The sequence below is a fragment of the Anser brachyrhynchus genome, assembly GCF_964034855.1.
Source record: "Anser brachyrhynchus genome assembly, chromosome: 7".
NCBI lineage: Eukaryota > Metazoa > Chordata > Aves > Anseriformes > Anatidae > Anser > Anser brachyrhynchus.
The window spans coordinates 41,425,088-41,440,090 of record NC_137701.1 but is presented as its reverse complement, the minus strand read 5'-3'; the positions used below and the strand labels follow the sequence as shown (position 1 = coordinate 41,440,090).

At 46.8% G+C, this 15,003-nt stretch overlaps 1 protein-coding gene across 7 annotated transcripts in view; it reads left to right on the top strand.

The window, feature by feature from the left end:
• Positions 1-13,782, top strand: part of ACVR1C (activin A receptor type 1C) — a 40,322-nt gene extending 26,540 nt beyond the window's left edge. For 5 of the 7 annotated variants that reach the window (XM_080600056.1, XM_080600055.1, XM_080600054.1 and 2 more), the window contains 7 exons: positions 2,803-3,048; positions 4,955-5,185; positions 5,512-5,679; positions 6,448-6,604; positions 7,276-7,400; positions 7,679-7,809; positions 8,148-13,782. In XM_080600056.1, the coding sequence (XP_080456182.1) occupies positions 2,803-3,048; positions 4,955-5,185; positions 5,512-5,679; positions 6,448-6,604; positions 7,276-7,400; positions 7,679-7,809; positions 8,148-8,273 (1,184 nt within the window). In that variant the 3' untranslated portion in view covers positions 8,274-13,782. Of the gene's footprint in view, positions 1-304; positions 3,049-4,954; positions 5,186-5,511; positions 5,680-6,447; positions 6,605-7,275; positions 7,401-7,678; positions 7,810-8,147 lie in introns of all 7 variants that reach the window. The other 2 variants (XM_080600059.1, XM_080600058.1) reach the window with 1 other exon arrangement.
• Positions 13,783-15,003: the final 1,221 nt, after the last annotated feature.

The window sequence follows — 15,003 nt, the reverse complement described above, 5'->3', positions numbered from 1 at the left end:
AGACATAGAGACTGCCGTAGTATGGCTTTAATATTAAAATCCCATCAAAATTGGTGCTTTCTTTTAGGTTCATTGTGTGAGTCAGGAGCATGCCCTGCAATGAAAGAAGTGGTTGTGGGAGTGCACATTTCACCACTCGCCTTGCTCAGAGTGTTTTGTGTATTGCTCAAAGTATTTTGTGCTTGCATTCATCACCCAGTTTCAGGAAACCACGGAAAGTTTTTTTTGTATATACATAGATAAGTACATAATTTTAAGATTAAAAGAAAGCCAACAGTAACTGTTACCCTTTTTGCCTGTACAGGTTTGCCACCTGTGACATCCAAGCTTGCAAGGGAACTCACAAGGTTTGAAAGAAAAAAAATAAAAAGGAATTAAATGGAAGATTTTGAAGAAGTTTGCTTCTGGCAAGAATAGTGCTCTAGAATGGAGGATGCTGTGAAAATGGACAAAAGGGAAGGACCAGGAGGGGGATACGTGAGAGCAGTGAATGTACATGATGGGAAGGGGCAGAAGTGAGCTTGCAGAAGACCACGTGGTGATGAAGTAAAACGTCTGTCCGGCAGAAGCAGGTGTGTGCGTGCGATGGAGGCTTGCAGACAGGAGCAGGAGGCGCGGGTGAAGAATGTCCCATCAGGACTACTGCTTGCTTTGCCTCCCATAGCCATCCCACGGGGGCAGCACCCACAAGCATGGCAGGTGCCTAAGGTCACTTGCAGCTGGAGCAAATATTTCATAGGAGGACCACCTGTCAGTGCTTCTTGCAGGAAGGGATGATTGTCACTTCAGTTCGTGGGCACTGAGTTTGTGTGCCCGTCTCCAAAGACCGCACACGGAAGCACCTCTCTGAGTGTCTCTTCCTGCTGCTCGACTGTTGCTGTTCAAAGCCTCACGAGTTTTTTTCCTTTTGATCTTGTTTGCATGGGCCTAAGGACAGTAAAGTTGTATATTTTCTCATTTTATGTTGTTTTTCAGCAGTTGGTGGAAGGAATGGATATCTCGAAGTGCCTTGTGCATGTTTGCCTTTACCAGCCCCTGCTGACACACAATGAACCTGCTTAGGTCTGTGTGCGGGGGCATCGATTCGGGCAATGCACTGGAAGCCCTGTGGTTGGTACGCCAACCACCCAAGCCCCTGCTCCTTGCCCTGGCTCGTCGCACCAGGTGCACACCTCTCCGTGCAGCTGGGCAGCCCTTCCCAGGGCCCGGCACACACAAAGCTGGTGCGTGGAGCGGCGAGCAGTTGCTCAGCCCTGCGTGCCTGCACAGCAGGCACGGCCCCACAGTGTCCAGAGCCAGCTGCGGCACCAAAGCTCATGAGATAAAGGATACCTGCTTTCTGCGCTTCAGCAGTCCTCCGGAGGAACTTTCTGGCATGTGGATGCAGTCAAAAACAGCTTAGGAAATCACAGCGCATCGGTTAACGAGCAGCAGCCACCAGGAGGAATCCTGCTTGCAAATCCTCTTATGAATCTGCCAGCTAACCCTGTGAACATCCTGTTGAAGACTATTGAAGGAAAAGCCCGTGGGCAAGATGTAGTGACTTTGCTTTCAGAATGGTTTGAATTGTATTCTGTGAATAGACACGGGTCTGTTGTTAACTTTTTATTTTCTTTTCTTTTCTCTTATTCAAGTGCATTGTGTTAAAAAAGTAAGGGAGAGAAGAAAAAGGACCAAATTAACTTTGCACAGCTAACTGCTGATCCTGGCACTTCTGAATCATGGAGTGCATGCCTTGACACTGTCCTTTGAAGAAAAACTGCTTCAGTCAGAGTATTAACTGGAGGAAAGTAACTGTCCGTACTGAGAGCCAGGAACTCGTCAGGCTTCTGAGACTCCAGAGCACTGTCTGAGCTCCAGAGTGCTTCTGTGTAGTGTCTCAGCTGCTCCCAAACTGCAACACACTCACTGCCTAGCACTTTCTGAAACGGAAAGAGGGCCTTTTTTTTTTTCTAGAACTACTACAGGAGTGACTTTGTATGGTGTGAAGTTGATGATTCTTGAATCTTCTGTAGCCTTTAGGCCCACAATTTGGAACTTGTGATTCAGTGTGCTTTGATTCAGAGTGGTTGTTTTTTTTAGCTTATTCACAATTTTGCGGGCATTAAGGAGACCAAGTGCAAGTAAATACCATAATAATGTATTCCTGCAGCATCTTGGTATGTTTTTACCCCTGTAATTTTAAATTGGAAAGTGATGTAGAACAGTCCCGTTTCTTGACACTTGTAAAATATAACTTTGTGAACACAAGTTTCAAAGTGTTCTGTCTTAGAAATCCTTTTGTTGCCTCATTTACTATACCTTTGTATCCCCCTATGCATTAAGTGTTAGGGAAACAGCTCTTCCAAGGATTTGGTTTGGGCTGGGACAGTGCATTGAGAAATCTGTACACGAGCCATTAGGAGAGGGAAGGGCCCGGTGCCGCCGATGGCAGAGCTGATCGGGTGTGTGGCACCACTCGGTCGTGCCGGGTGCGGGGCCGAGTCCCAGCCGTGCCATGGGTGCCTCGCACCCAGCCTGTGCCGGGGCAGCCCTGGCGCCTGGCTGCATTTTGGTCTGCCCTGCTGCCAGCTTGCCGGGCCGGTCCTGTCTCCTCATCCGCAGTGTTTGTGGTGACGCTGGTCAGCGGTAAGGTGGTGTTGGCCTGAGCCTGAGGTACCCGCAAAGATGTGTGCAGAGCCTTGGTCTGTCCTGCTGCCAGCAGGACTCAGGGAAATAATTAAACCTCGATGTCTCATCCGCTCAGCAGTCCCTCACTTGCTGTCTGTTTTCCCCCACCCCTTCCCTTGTCTCTCCCAAAAGCGTCCGAGTCCCCCAGCCGTGCCAGCGCAGGGCCCGTGGTGCTGGCGGTGACGGTGGCCGTGCCCGTCTGCGTCCTGTCCCTCGTGGCGGTGCTGGCTGCCTGCGCCTGCCAGGGCCGGCGCTGCGCCTACGGCAGGAAGAAGCAGCCCAACGTGGAGGAGCCGCTCTCCGAGTGCAACCTGGTCAACTCGGGCAAGACGCTGAAGGACCTCATTTACGACATGACGACGTCTGGCTCTGGCTCCGGTACGTGGGTGTCGCTGGGTGTGCTGTGTCTTGTGCCCCCCGGCACCGTGGGGAGTGGGGCTGCCGTGCTCGCCCTGTCTCTGGGTCCTTGCGGGGCTTCAGAGCAAACGCTGGTGACGCTGAGCCAAGCGCTCGCCTGCCCTGCAGAGCGATGGCAGACGTGCTCTGAGCGCGGCCGCCTGGGATCTGCCCCAGGGGCACCCACGGGCTCCCATGCCTGGCACAGGCTGCGTGAGGGGGAAGGCCAGGAGGGCTGACTGGGCTTTGTTTGCTCTTCTTCTGTCGGGTAGCAAAAGCTCGATTCCTTCCTCCACTGCGAAGGTTAAAAAGGTGACTCAGAAGTGTGTTGCCTGTGCTAAAAGAGCCATTGCTGGCTAATAGGTCATAGTGGGCGCAGAAAGTACTGCCGTTAACTGGATGAAGCAGAAAGCCGCTACTGACCTCCTCCCGACTGTGCCAAAATACAATTACTCCGCATACTTCTTTTGAGCAGTATGCCAACATTTTTAATGTTTTCCCCATTTGTAATATCCTTCCTGCTATGAGGCCCCCACTGCTATTGAGAACTTGCCTAATCAAAGAATCACAAAATCCCAAATTCCAGTTCATCGTGTTGGTGGCACATCTGGTGTATGTGGCCCAATTTGCTGTAACTATAATTTTTATTTATCTGAAAAATACATAAATTGTGCTGAATTTTATTTGTAGGTGAAAAATGTGCAAATGATGCTTAATGTAATTGACTATATCTTCCATGAACTGCATACCTCCAGGCTCAATTTATTATACTTCCCCAATCTTTCTTTGTGGATATAATGAGTAAACTTTGTTTACCCTGAGGGTTTAACTGCTCACACGCAGCTGAGCTAACCACAGGGCTGTCTTTGTGCCAGCCTGCAGTGGAGGCAGAGGAAGAATCTACCGGCACTGGTGCAGTTTAGTCTGATTTTGGGCAAATAGCAAGCGCATTCCTTGTGGCCCGGCCGTGATGCTTGCAGGGTGACCACCAGCAGCCAGGACAGGGCTGTACAGAGGCAGCAGTGGGTACTAGGTGCCTGGGAAACCAGAGGAGAAATTTGAATAAATTTGAATAAGCTGACCTTCAAACTGTAATTTTTCTTGCTGATTACTTTGCTCTGTTAAAAGTCAGGCTGTCTGGATTTAAGAAAAATAAAAATTTTTGCTTTAAGACAAATACAGTATCAAATCAAACAAGGCAGGGCTTTATGGCTTGAAAAAACAAAGGCAAAAATACCATAGAAAAGATTCCAGATATGATAGAAAGTTCCAGATTTGTTAGAGCAAGATTTTGAAAATGAAGCATGGGAAATCGTATCAAATAATCAGGGAAAATAAATAAATAAATAAACACACACACACGCAAAACAACGTGACAGGTGCTCAGTAAATGAACACTATTTGGGATATGTACTGACTGAGGCATGGTCCGATGGAAAACTAGGATCATAAGTACAGTTATGTATGTGTAAAAATGAAATGCTATTCAAAAGAATACACATAAGAAACCAAGTGGAGGTTGAGTGTTATTAATTCGTATGTGTTTAACTTTTGCGCACACAACTGACATTGATAAGGCTGCTGCCACAAGGAGAGAGTGTGAGTATGTGTATTCCAAGTGAGGACAATGTTAGATGGTATTGTTCTCAATGTTCCTTAGCACCTGGGTATATAATCCTTTTCTGAGAGGAAGAAAATGCTCTAAACTTCATACAAATCTGAAAAGTCAGTTTATGTTTAATATATTTGAGAAATGCTGCGGTAAACAGTATACGGGACTTAGCAACATCTATTTATAAAAAACAACAACAACAAAAAACACCTTGTTGCAAAAGTTGCGAAATTGCCGAACTATTTCACAGACGCCCATCTTTTCCTTTCAAACTAGGCTTACCTCTGCTCGTACAAAGAACAATTGCAAGGACTATTGTTCTGCAGGAAATCGTAGGAAAAGGCCGCTTTGGCGAAGTCTGGCGTGGAAAGTGGTGTGGGGAAGATGTTGCTGTGAAAATCTTCTCCTCAAGAGATGAGCGGTCGTGGTTTCGGGAGGCAGAGATTTATCAGACGGTTATGCTGAGACATGAAAATATCCTGGGCTTTATTGCTGCTGATAACAAGGGTATAATTGCATTTCCTCATTCAGTTTCACAATTTAAAGCTGGCTGGCCAACAGCATATCCATACCGCTCAGTGTCTGCCTGAGGCTTGGCTCTGCTGCCCCGGTCCCAGCTGCAGTGAGTGCCGCAGAGGTCCCCAGCCAGGGCTGCTACCACCTGCCCGGGGCACGAGTGGCACGGGGCAGGGGCGGCAGGGCCGGGCGGCGCTCTGGGCGTGCTGGGACCTCATCTGGATCTGCCGAGGGGGTGGGTGCTGGCCAAAAGGCGGGGAGGACTTTTCTTGGTGACATTTCTTATGAAGCTGAACCATCTCGCATCCTCTTGGCAGATAACGGGACCTGGACCCAGCTGTGGCTCGTCTCCGAGTACCACGAACAAGGGTCCCTGTTCGACTACCTGAACAGGGGCACAGTGACAGTGGAGGGCATGGTGAGACTGGCGCTGTCCATCGCCAGTGGCCTGGCACACCTGCACATGGAGATCGTGGGCACGCAGGGTAAGCACTTCTCCCCCTCTGCCCTTCAGGTATGTTACGGGACCCGGTGGTGCTGGTAGAGCACGTATTATTTAGCTGGTACAGCAGGGCATCCTACACAATTGCACCACCAGAAATGGTATTAGCATAAGCATACATGGTACATGATAAATAGAGACTAGGAATACAATCTTCCCAACTGAGTTTGTGGTCCTTTTAGCTTTTAAAACGCAGATTTTCTGATCTTTGGCACTGTTTCTGCTGTAATTTGGGATAGCCTAAATACACCCCTTCCTTGCCAGTCAGGCAGAAAGAATATTGGGCCGGTCTCTGTTCGGATAAACAAAACTCTCCTCTGATATTGATGTGATAATGAAGCAGCCACTTCACAAAGCTAACCACTGTGTTTGGGTAGTGCTGCAGATAATTGTGTCTGTTTCAAAAAACACTCATTGCCTGTCTGCTCCAGCCTTTGTAAGTGAGCATCTGTGGGAACAGCTCTATAGGTGTGCTAATGAATGATTCTCTAAATGACTTTGGAGTGGGAATTTACAGTTTTGTTTCTGAAATAGACATATCTGAACAAAAATGCCTTCCTTTTTTTAAAAAAATAAAATAAAATAATTTGATAGCATTGATCAGAGCTTTACTTGGAACAAAATTGCCTGTCATGTTTTTTACAAGGTATAGCACCAAAGCTGAATAAAACTGTTTTTGTTTTACTTGCTCATTATACTAAAATTTGTACTGCGATCATCAGAACAGACAGCAGTTCTTTTCTGTGAGCAGGCAAGCCAGCGATCGCACACAGAGACCTGAAATCCAAGAACATCCTGGTGAAGAGGAACGAGAGCTGTGCCATCGCAGACCTGGGGCTGGCTGTGAAGCACGACTCCGTGCTCAACACCATCGACATCCCACAGAACCCGCGGGTGGGGACGAGGAGGTGCGGGCAGGCAGCACAACGAGCTCCCCGCAGGCTCCCGGCACGTCCCTGCCAGCGCTGGCGGGGTGGTGCTGTGCCGTGCGGTGGGTGCAGTGCAGTGGGCGCGCTGCGGTGCGGTGCGGTGCGGTGGGTGCAGCATGGTGCAGTGGGCGCAGTGCCGCCAGGACTGTGTGGTCAGCATGGGCTGGTGGCACTGGGCACAGGAGGCCACTGCGCGCGCCGCTGGGGCAGCCCACACGTCCTTCCCAGCGCTGCAATGACACGAGGCGGCCATGGCATCCCCCTTTCCCGTCTGCATGTCTGTCAGTGATGCTGCTAGCAGCTGAGGGTGAGAAGTCAGCAGAGCAAGGCCGAGGCTTGCTGCCTGCAGCAGAGGATGTGCCCAGTTTTCTGCTGTAGCCCCCCTCTGGATGTCAGGGGGGCTTCAGGTGGCATAGGGTGCAGCAAGCACTTGCGCTGCACGGTGTGAATCACTTTCCCTGAATGTCTCAGTGTAGTTTTTCACTGAGTCCAACACTCTTGCTTTCACTCAGAATTACTGTAAAAAGGATTTTCAGTTTTCCCTTTTCTTACAGTAGGACTGGCTGCTACCTGGCTCCATCACTTGGCAGTGCAGCCGCAGTTATCTGTGCGAGCTGGCTCTAGCAAACTGACCTGTGTGTCCTTTAAAGGTATATGGCTCCTGAGATACTTGATGATGCAATGAACACAAACATATTCGAGTCCTTCAAGCGTGCAGACATCTACTCTCTTGGGCTAGTGTACTGGGAGGTAGCACGAAGGTGTTGCATTGGAGGTGAGCTTTCTGCCCTTTTTTTTTTTTTTGCTGTCCAGACTGCTTTCATCCTAAATAAACCAAACACAATTAAAGGAACCATGTTCCTGGCCCCGTACTCTCAATTACCCTGGTAGAATGTGGAGGCAGAAACCTGTTGCTGAGCACTTGTTCTGCACCAAGAAACAAGGTGGCCCCAAATGTCCCTGTTCCTTCTCATTGCCTATAAAAACAATCAGAGTTTATTCTGGAGCAGCGATTGTGCATTTTGTGTGCCCTAAACAATAAATCTTTCCTAGGAATCACTGAGGAATACCAGCTGCCTTACTATGATGTTGTGCCTTCTGATCCGTCGATAGAAGATATGAGAAGGGTAGTTTGTGAGCAGAAGCTCAGACCAAATATCCCAAACCAGTGGCAAAGCTGTGAGGTAAAAGCAGTTATCCAGTTTATTATAAAACCTACCTAAATAAAGACAGAATTTTTCAGTGAGACAGAGGGAAGCCCGTGCCCAGCCTCCACTCAGTTTAAATGCATTCAGATGTCTAGGCTTGTTTCAGCTCCCAGATCAATGCGTAGGAAACTGTCTTAGCACCAAATTCTGAACTTCTTTCTTTGACTGTGGTATGTAGGTCTTGATTTATGGCATTGCTGTTGTTCTATCTTTTCAGAGAGCTATATTTTATCTTCTAGTATTGCATGTAAGCAGCTGAAAGCAGCAGGCGATGGTTCTGTTCCTGACCTGTTTTCCTAACTTGTGATTTGAAGGCACTACGAGTGATGGGCCGGATAATGCGCGAGTGCTGGTACGCTAACGGAGCCGCCCGGCTGACTGCGCTCCGCATCAAGAAGACAATTTCACAGCTCTGCATGCAGGAAGACTCCAAAGCCTAACAGAACTCCTTGAAGGAAGATGGGAATGCATTCTTCTGTTCATCTTTTAACATGTGATATTATTTTCATTTTTGGTCTACCTCACATAATGTGGTTCAGTATTTAAGTGCCCGGACCAGAGCACTGACATCTAGCTTCATATTTGGCCACTGGCAGGGGCAGCTTTTGACCTGTAGTTCTTGTTTTGTACAGCAAGTCCCTGGTTTGTGGGGGTTTTCAAAAGTATTTTAGATACTAGGTCGAATGGCAGAAAGGAGCTTTAAACACTACCACAGTGTAAAAATACCTTTTGCTATTGCGCTTTTTACCTTAGTCAAAACCCAAAACTTACTGCAAACAGCCAGGATTGGTTAAAGTGTTTGCAAGAAAAACCACACATTTTATCCTCAAATGAAGTAAAAGACCAAATTTACTCAAGCTTTTTACTTATTTCTACGCAGGAATCTGAAAAGGGGCTATAAGTAAAATGATTTTTTAAATACTGTATTTATCAATACCTAAGTGAATAAGATGAAAATTCCATTAAGCGTGTATATTATGAACAAAAGTATCTAGTTGTTTTTTTAAATAACTTTTATTTTTATTGTCTTGATTTCATATATATTGTTATAGTTAAGATTTGGAATTATTTTGCTCTTTTCATCTGAGTTGAACATATTGATCAAGGGACAATTTTTCTTTTTAACAGTTAGTAGGGAAAAAAATGCGGGCAATAATTTTCTGATAGATACATAGAGATGGAATGGGAGAAATTTTACCGTAGCTGAGAAAATGTATATTTTTAAACAGCATCTTGCCAATCCATCATTGTTAACGTTTTGTAGTGCCTTTTGATGTTTTAGGGGGAAGCTTTAACAAAGCTGGTTCTTGGAAAGCAGCGGAAGCCTGGCAGAAGGGCTCGCTTCCTGTGGTGGCGACGTGGGCGATGAGCCCACCTCGCCCCGGGGCACGCTGCCATCGCCACCATGGGGCTCGGGTGTGCGGCCGTGCACTGGGCTGTCCTGCGGCTTCGGGGTTAGTGTGCTCCCTGCCACCTGAGCGTTCGATGCCTGACACTACTGTTCCCGAGGTACCTGCACTCTGGACTGGGTCACTGCTTTCTGTCACAGCCTAGGTACCAGATAAAATGTAAATGTGAAGTGCTGATGTGCTTGCAAAAAGTCAATGCATCCTATTCAGAAGTTTCCTATGAATTTCTGTGGTAGCACTAGGTTGGTGGAAAGTTTCAACGTCCCTGATCTTATTTCCATAGTACTGCAAGCTGTGAAAAGCAGGGTGTCTTCAAAATGCCCCCATGTTCTGGCATTGTGTGACTTCTGTCCCAATCTGTGGTCCACACATTTGAATATATTATTCTAGTGTTTTTTGTTGCCAGCATTATATATTTCACAAGTACTTTGTTTCTTTAGGTATCTAAATCTAGGCAGTCCATGGAAGTTAAACCCAGAGATGTCTCCAGAGTAAAGCTTTGCAAAAATTTGGTGTAGCACCCACTTAATTCTGTGGAAGCAAGCTATTAGCTGATTATGGTATTTAAGATCAAGTTTTGATATGAAAGTTCTTGAACAGGGGCTTCTACGTGGAAGAATGGTTTGAACTTTCAGCGAGTGGGACGTTGGTAGCATCAATATCGCATGGTTCATCCTGATGCACAAACTCTAGGACATTATGGACTCTTATGGGTGTTAGTTGCCACGTAAATAGGCTCTAGTGAAACTTACCTTCCTGTATAACTTTTATTCGCTTCTGCTTGTGTTAAACAATGCAAGTCTTTGCCTCATGTTATGGTCTGTTAGCTGAATGGCGAAGAACATTTCTACCAGATTACTAGTGGATTTTTTTTTTCTGGTATGCTTTCTGAGATGTAATCGAAGTCGTCTGATAGTTTTAATTCTTAAATGCTTCAACTGCATGAACTACACCAGGAGAGTTCAACAGGTGTGTACAGTGGGAAAAGGCAACTTCTCATGGATTGAAATCAGCTTGTGTTGAAATTGTAGAATAGGGTGTCTGAAATCAATAGCAGTGGAATAGAGTAACTGCAAGCACTATGCTGATGTAGGGCTGCTTCTTCAAAGCATTTAAGCTGTGCAGGTGAGATGAACTGTTCAGAACTGCTTTAGGACCCGGGAAGGTGCCTGGATGAAATGGTCAGTCTGTCCAAAACTCTCAACACTGACAGATGCAGTTAGTTTTTGTGCTGAGGAAAGAGAATCAAATATTTGTGACTAGCCAGAGCAGTGTGTTCAAATGTGCACTACAAACAGCATGCCCGAACAATTAACAGCGAGGAGAACATACCAAAGAGTAAAGCTACTGAAGTGTCAGAGCCGTCTTACTGGGCCCCCTGATGTTACACAGTGGATGTGAACAATTACCCTGAGGAACTTTAAAAATTGCTCCAGTGTATTTTTGAACGTCTGCTACTCACAGCATGGTGTGGCAGCACAAATTGCAGCATTGCTTATGAACATGGAAGTTGTAAATCACAAAACACAAATAATACTTTAAAACAACACTGAAATAACTGAAGGAAGCAATCATAAAACAAAAAGTGCCGTAAGTAAAATGCAGCAGAAGCCCTTTTGTGTGAGGCACACCCAGCCCTGCATTGGCAGCCATGCGGTCTCGCGTTGGCGGCGTGGTTTGCAGCTGAGCGGGCTCGTGCTGGCAGGGAGGAGCAGTGTGAAGGAACCGCCTCAGCAGTGGTGCTGGTGATGTCGGCAGCAGCCTTGAGGCGCTAGGACTCAGGAGTGGAAAGTTGATCAGTTGCTGTACAAAATGTACACGATGCAAGATGACCGAGGGAGACCTTAAGGTTACCTTATATGACCTTTACATTTTTTTTTTTCCTAAAATGGAGGCAGTCTTTGAACTTCATGGGAATAGTGATCAGAATACTCTGTAAGGACTTTTCCTTCGTTTCAAATTCACTAATATGCACTTTTTTTTTTTTCCCTATATTATCCTTCGAAAGTATCTATGCCCTTGAAGCATATCAGATCACTGTTGCTGGGGCTTTTTTTCCCTGTAAATTTCATTGCACACTGGTAGAATTTGGTGTCTGTGCAGAAGCTCATCTGGGTCAGGACTTGTGCTAGACTGAAGTCTCACCATGAAATTAAATATTGGGCTTTTGGGTGTCAGGCCGCAGGGCAGCCCCTGTGGTGACCTGCTGTGGGGCACAGCAAGGAGATGCTTCTGCTTCTCCTCTGTCATTTGCCCTGGATCACAGCCTGCTCCTCCTACTTGTTTATTCCAGTCTGGCTTTGGACACCAACATAATATATAATAACCAACATATACAATTTTTTATAAGTTGAAAATGCCACTTTCTCTTTCTTGTTTTTTCAGTCAGATGTGGCAGTGGATCTTTATGTTATGGTTTTTCAGTTTTCCCCATAGAGTCCCTGCAAATCACTGTCCTGGAATTTGAAAAAGCCTGCTTTGGAGCCAGGGGAAGCTCTGCTGGGCTAAATGGTAGGTTGGCTTGGTCGCAGCTCCAGCCTGTCAACACTTCAAATCTTGTCCTGTGTGTATCTCGTGGCACCAGAAGCTATGGTCTGTTTTTCCTCGCTTTTCATTTTGCTCAGTATTTTTGCATTGACTTTGTTTTTGTTTTTGTTTTGTTTTGTTTTGTTTTTGAGAGGTAAATATATATTTTAGTAAACCAGAGTTTAACATAACAGAGCCAAGTGGCTGATACTGTTGTATTGGGCTTTAAAATGTTTGTAAACCATGTGCTTCTTTTAAAAACAAAACAAAACCGTTGTTTGAGTTGCCTTTTCTCTCAATGTAGATGTGTCATGTTCAAATTTAAAAATACAGGTTATACTGAGCTATTTCTTTCCTCTTTTAGGGAGCCTTTGGTTTCTAAAGAGCGAGATTAGTATATTTCCTGCTAATCTCCAGTTAAAGCACAAATTCTGAAGCTCATAGAATTTTTCAAGCTTGATGATGCTCAAGGCTAGTGACCATATTTAGCCCTTCCTAAATGATTCTTCTAGTTTGGGGGAATTACTATTTTTTTAACTTATTTGTAATAACAACCTAAAACTTAATGCATGGAACATGAATTGAAAGGGAAAGTTAATTAATGAACTTTTTCTCTTGAACCTTTTTTTTTGTTCCCTTAAGTCTTCCCCCCACAAAAATACCCTACAAGAAATTCAAACTGTAATCTCTTTTGCACTTTGCTGTTTTAATAGTCATTTGCACTTAACCAAGATCATTCCCTCATGTAATCCTATATTTTAGCCATTGTTAGGTCACTTTTTTTTTTGGGGGGGGGGGGGGGGGGTATACATTCAGGAATTATAAATAAATTTGTGTAGAAGCATATCTAGTCCCTACAACAGGTCTCGATGTTGGGCAGCACAATATCTTCTTGCTGTCTGTACCTGCCAGGATCTCCTGTGACTGGTGATGGGCTCTGGCTGCCCTCAGGCCCCAGCACGTCCTTGCTAATGGGAAGGAAGGTTTCTGTTTGTTTGTTTCACATGTCGTTGTTGAGGACAGTATCCTACAAAGTGCCTCACCACGACATGGAAGTGCTTGGCACCAGTGCTCCTTGCTGTGGCAGGTGTTGCTTGGGTAGGGCGAGCAGTGGTCCCGCTGACGCAGCAGAGTTCCTTGAGAGGACTGGTGGGATGACACCCTGTGGCATGGGTCTCAGTCAACAGGTACAAATGCGTGCGTGCGTTTTTGTGTAGTGGCGTATGTTTACGAATACCGAGACTCAAAGCTCCCTCTCTGGTCTAGCATCAGTTCCGCAGAGCTCTCCTTGGCCAGCCGGCAGAGCGCCGTGCCCCCGCCCGCAGCAGCTCCTGGGAAGGGGCATTGCGAGCGGCGTGTCTGGCATCTGAAGCCATGCGGTGGGGACCGTCGTGTCGCGTTGTGGCACTCCGGTACGTGTAAACCTGTAGGGAAAGACATCCGTGTTCTGTTCGAACAGGCAGCACAATTTATGAATGTACGGGGAGCGGGGAGGGAGGGCAGAGGAGGGTGAAAGCATTAAGAGGTACAATATATTTCTACAGAATATAAGAAATGTGCAATAAATTGTAACCAAAGGCTATGAATGTATTTTTTGGCATAAATAGACTGAATGTATTTTGAATGTAGCTATCACATTTGTGTCTAAATCTGCTGTGGTTTTCAGTCCCCAAAGAGAAATGTGTAGTGTTTTGTCAATCTAAAAAAAACCAGTTTGTCGTCTTTTTTTTTTTTTTTTAAAGAAGCATTAATATTTTATCTGGAAGTACTGTAATATTTTAGAACTTAGTATAGCAGTAAAGGGATGAAATTCAGTCTACATATTGTGAAATACCTAATTTAGTGTACATTGCAGCAAGTTATTTTTAAAACTATTGCTCAAGTTACTGCTTGAAATCTCAGCTGCCCCTGGATGTAAATAATTTGTTGAAATGTTGTATTTTGTATGCATATTTTACATACCAATATACTTTCAGAAAGATGTGGAGATTTTAATAAATTAAGCACACTCTGTCGCTGTGTTCCCATGAAGTATAAACCTCTGTTTGTTATGTCCATTTTGTGAGGGCTATGAGGGCTGTTTCAGGCAGCCTGTAGACAGCGAAGGTGTCAAGCATGACCAAAGCTCTCCCGCAGCAGCGTGTGCCCCCAGCCCCGGCTCTGCTGTGCTGTGGCCATGCTGGCCGGGGGTGCCACTGCCAAGCACGGTGCTCCCGTCCATCTGCAGGAGCTGGGGAAGGCCAAATCCCTGCTGCTCACCCTTCCCTGCGGCACCTGAAGGGGGAATTGGCTCTGTCTGGAGGGGCACCTGCGTGTCGTAGGGACTCCCGCTTGGGAGGGCAGCGGGCAGCAGCAGTGGTGCAGGAATGCTGCTCGCCAGTCCCGCCCGTGCTGCTCCTGCACGTGGCAATGCACGGTGCGTCGCACCAGCCTCTACTCCGTAAAGGAGGTGGGCAGCAGGGGAGCCCTGTGGTGAACCAGTGTGCTGCGTGTGCCTTGGCGCCTCCAGTCTGGCCAGCCGCAGCCTGCTCCATGCCGGAGCAGCCGGCTTGAGACGAGGGGCTGCCTTCTGGCTCCCGCGGGGAGGAGACATGGCCTTGGGCCGTGCGTGCTCCTGCACCACGGCACGCTTTGCTCGTCAGCGCTGGCTGGGCTTCACTAAATACAGAGGTCATGGGACCCCATCCTCCCAGCTGTTTAAGTTCTTCAGTTCTGAAGTCCTTGCTTGAAAATCTCTGTTACACAGCCATAACCTGGGGTTTTAAGTCCAGCCGTGTTCCAATTAAAGGCACATCAGCATAAAATCCACCACCCTACTATAAAGCAGTAACGAGATGTTCATGGCTCTTGAAAGGTATTGTGGACTTCTGTTGCTTCCTTACAGTGAGCACTGTATTGTAGGCAATTGCTTGTCAGTTCTGTCCTGCAACAGACAGGAACTCAGGTAAGTGTGCTCTTACTTTTTGGTAACTGCCCGTTTCAAGGATTTTTCAAGTGTGACGCTGTCAGTGACGTGTGTTGTGCTTGCTTTGAGGCACACAGCAGCAACCACCTTCAGCCACACAGGGCTTGCTCACAGGTGTGGGCCGCTGTCACCAGGCGGGTGTGAGCCCGCTGCCTGCCAGCAGAGCCCCGTGGGCAGCCGCGGGACAGGCGCAGCTCATCCCGCAGGGCAGGCGCAGCTCATCCCATGGGACAGGCGCAGCTCATCCCGCGGGACAGATGCAGCGCATCC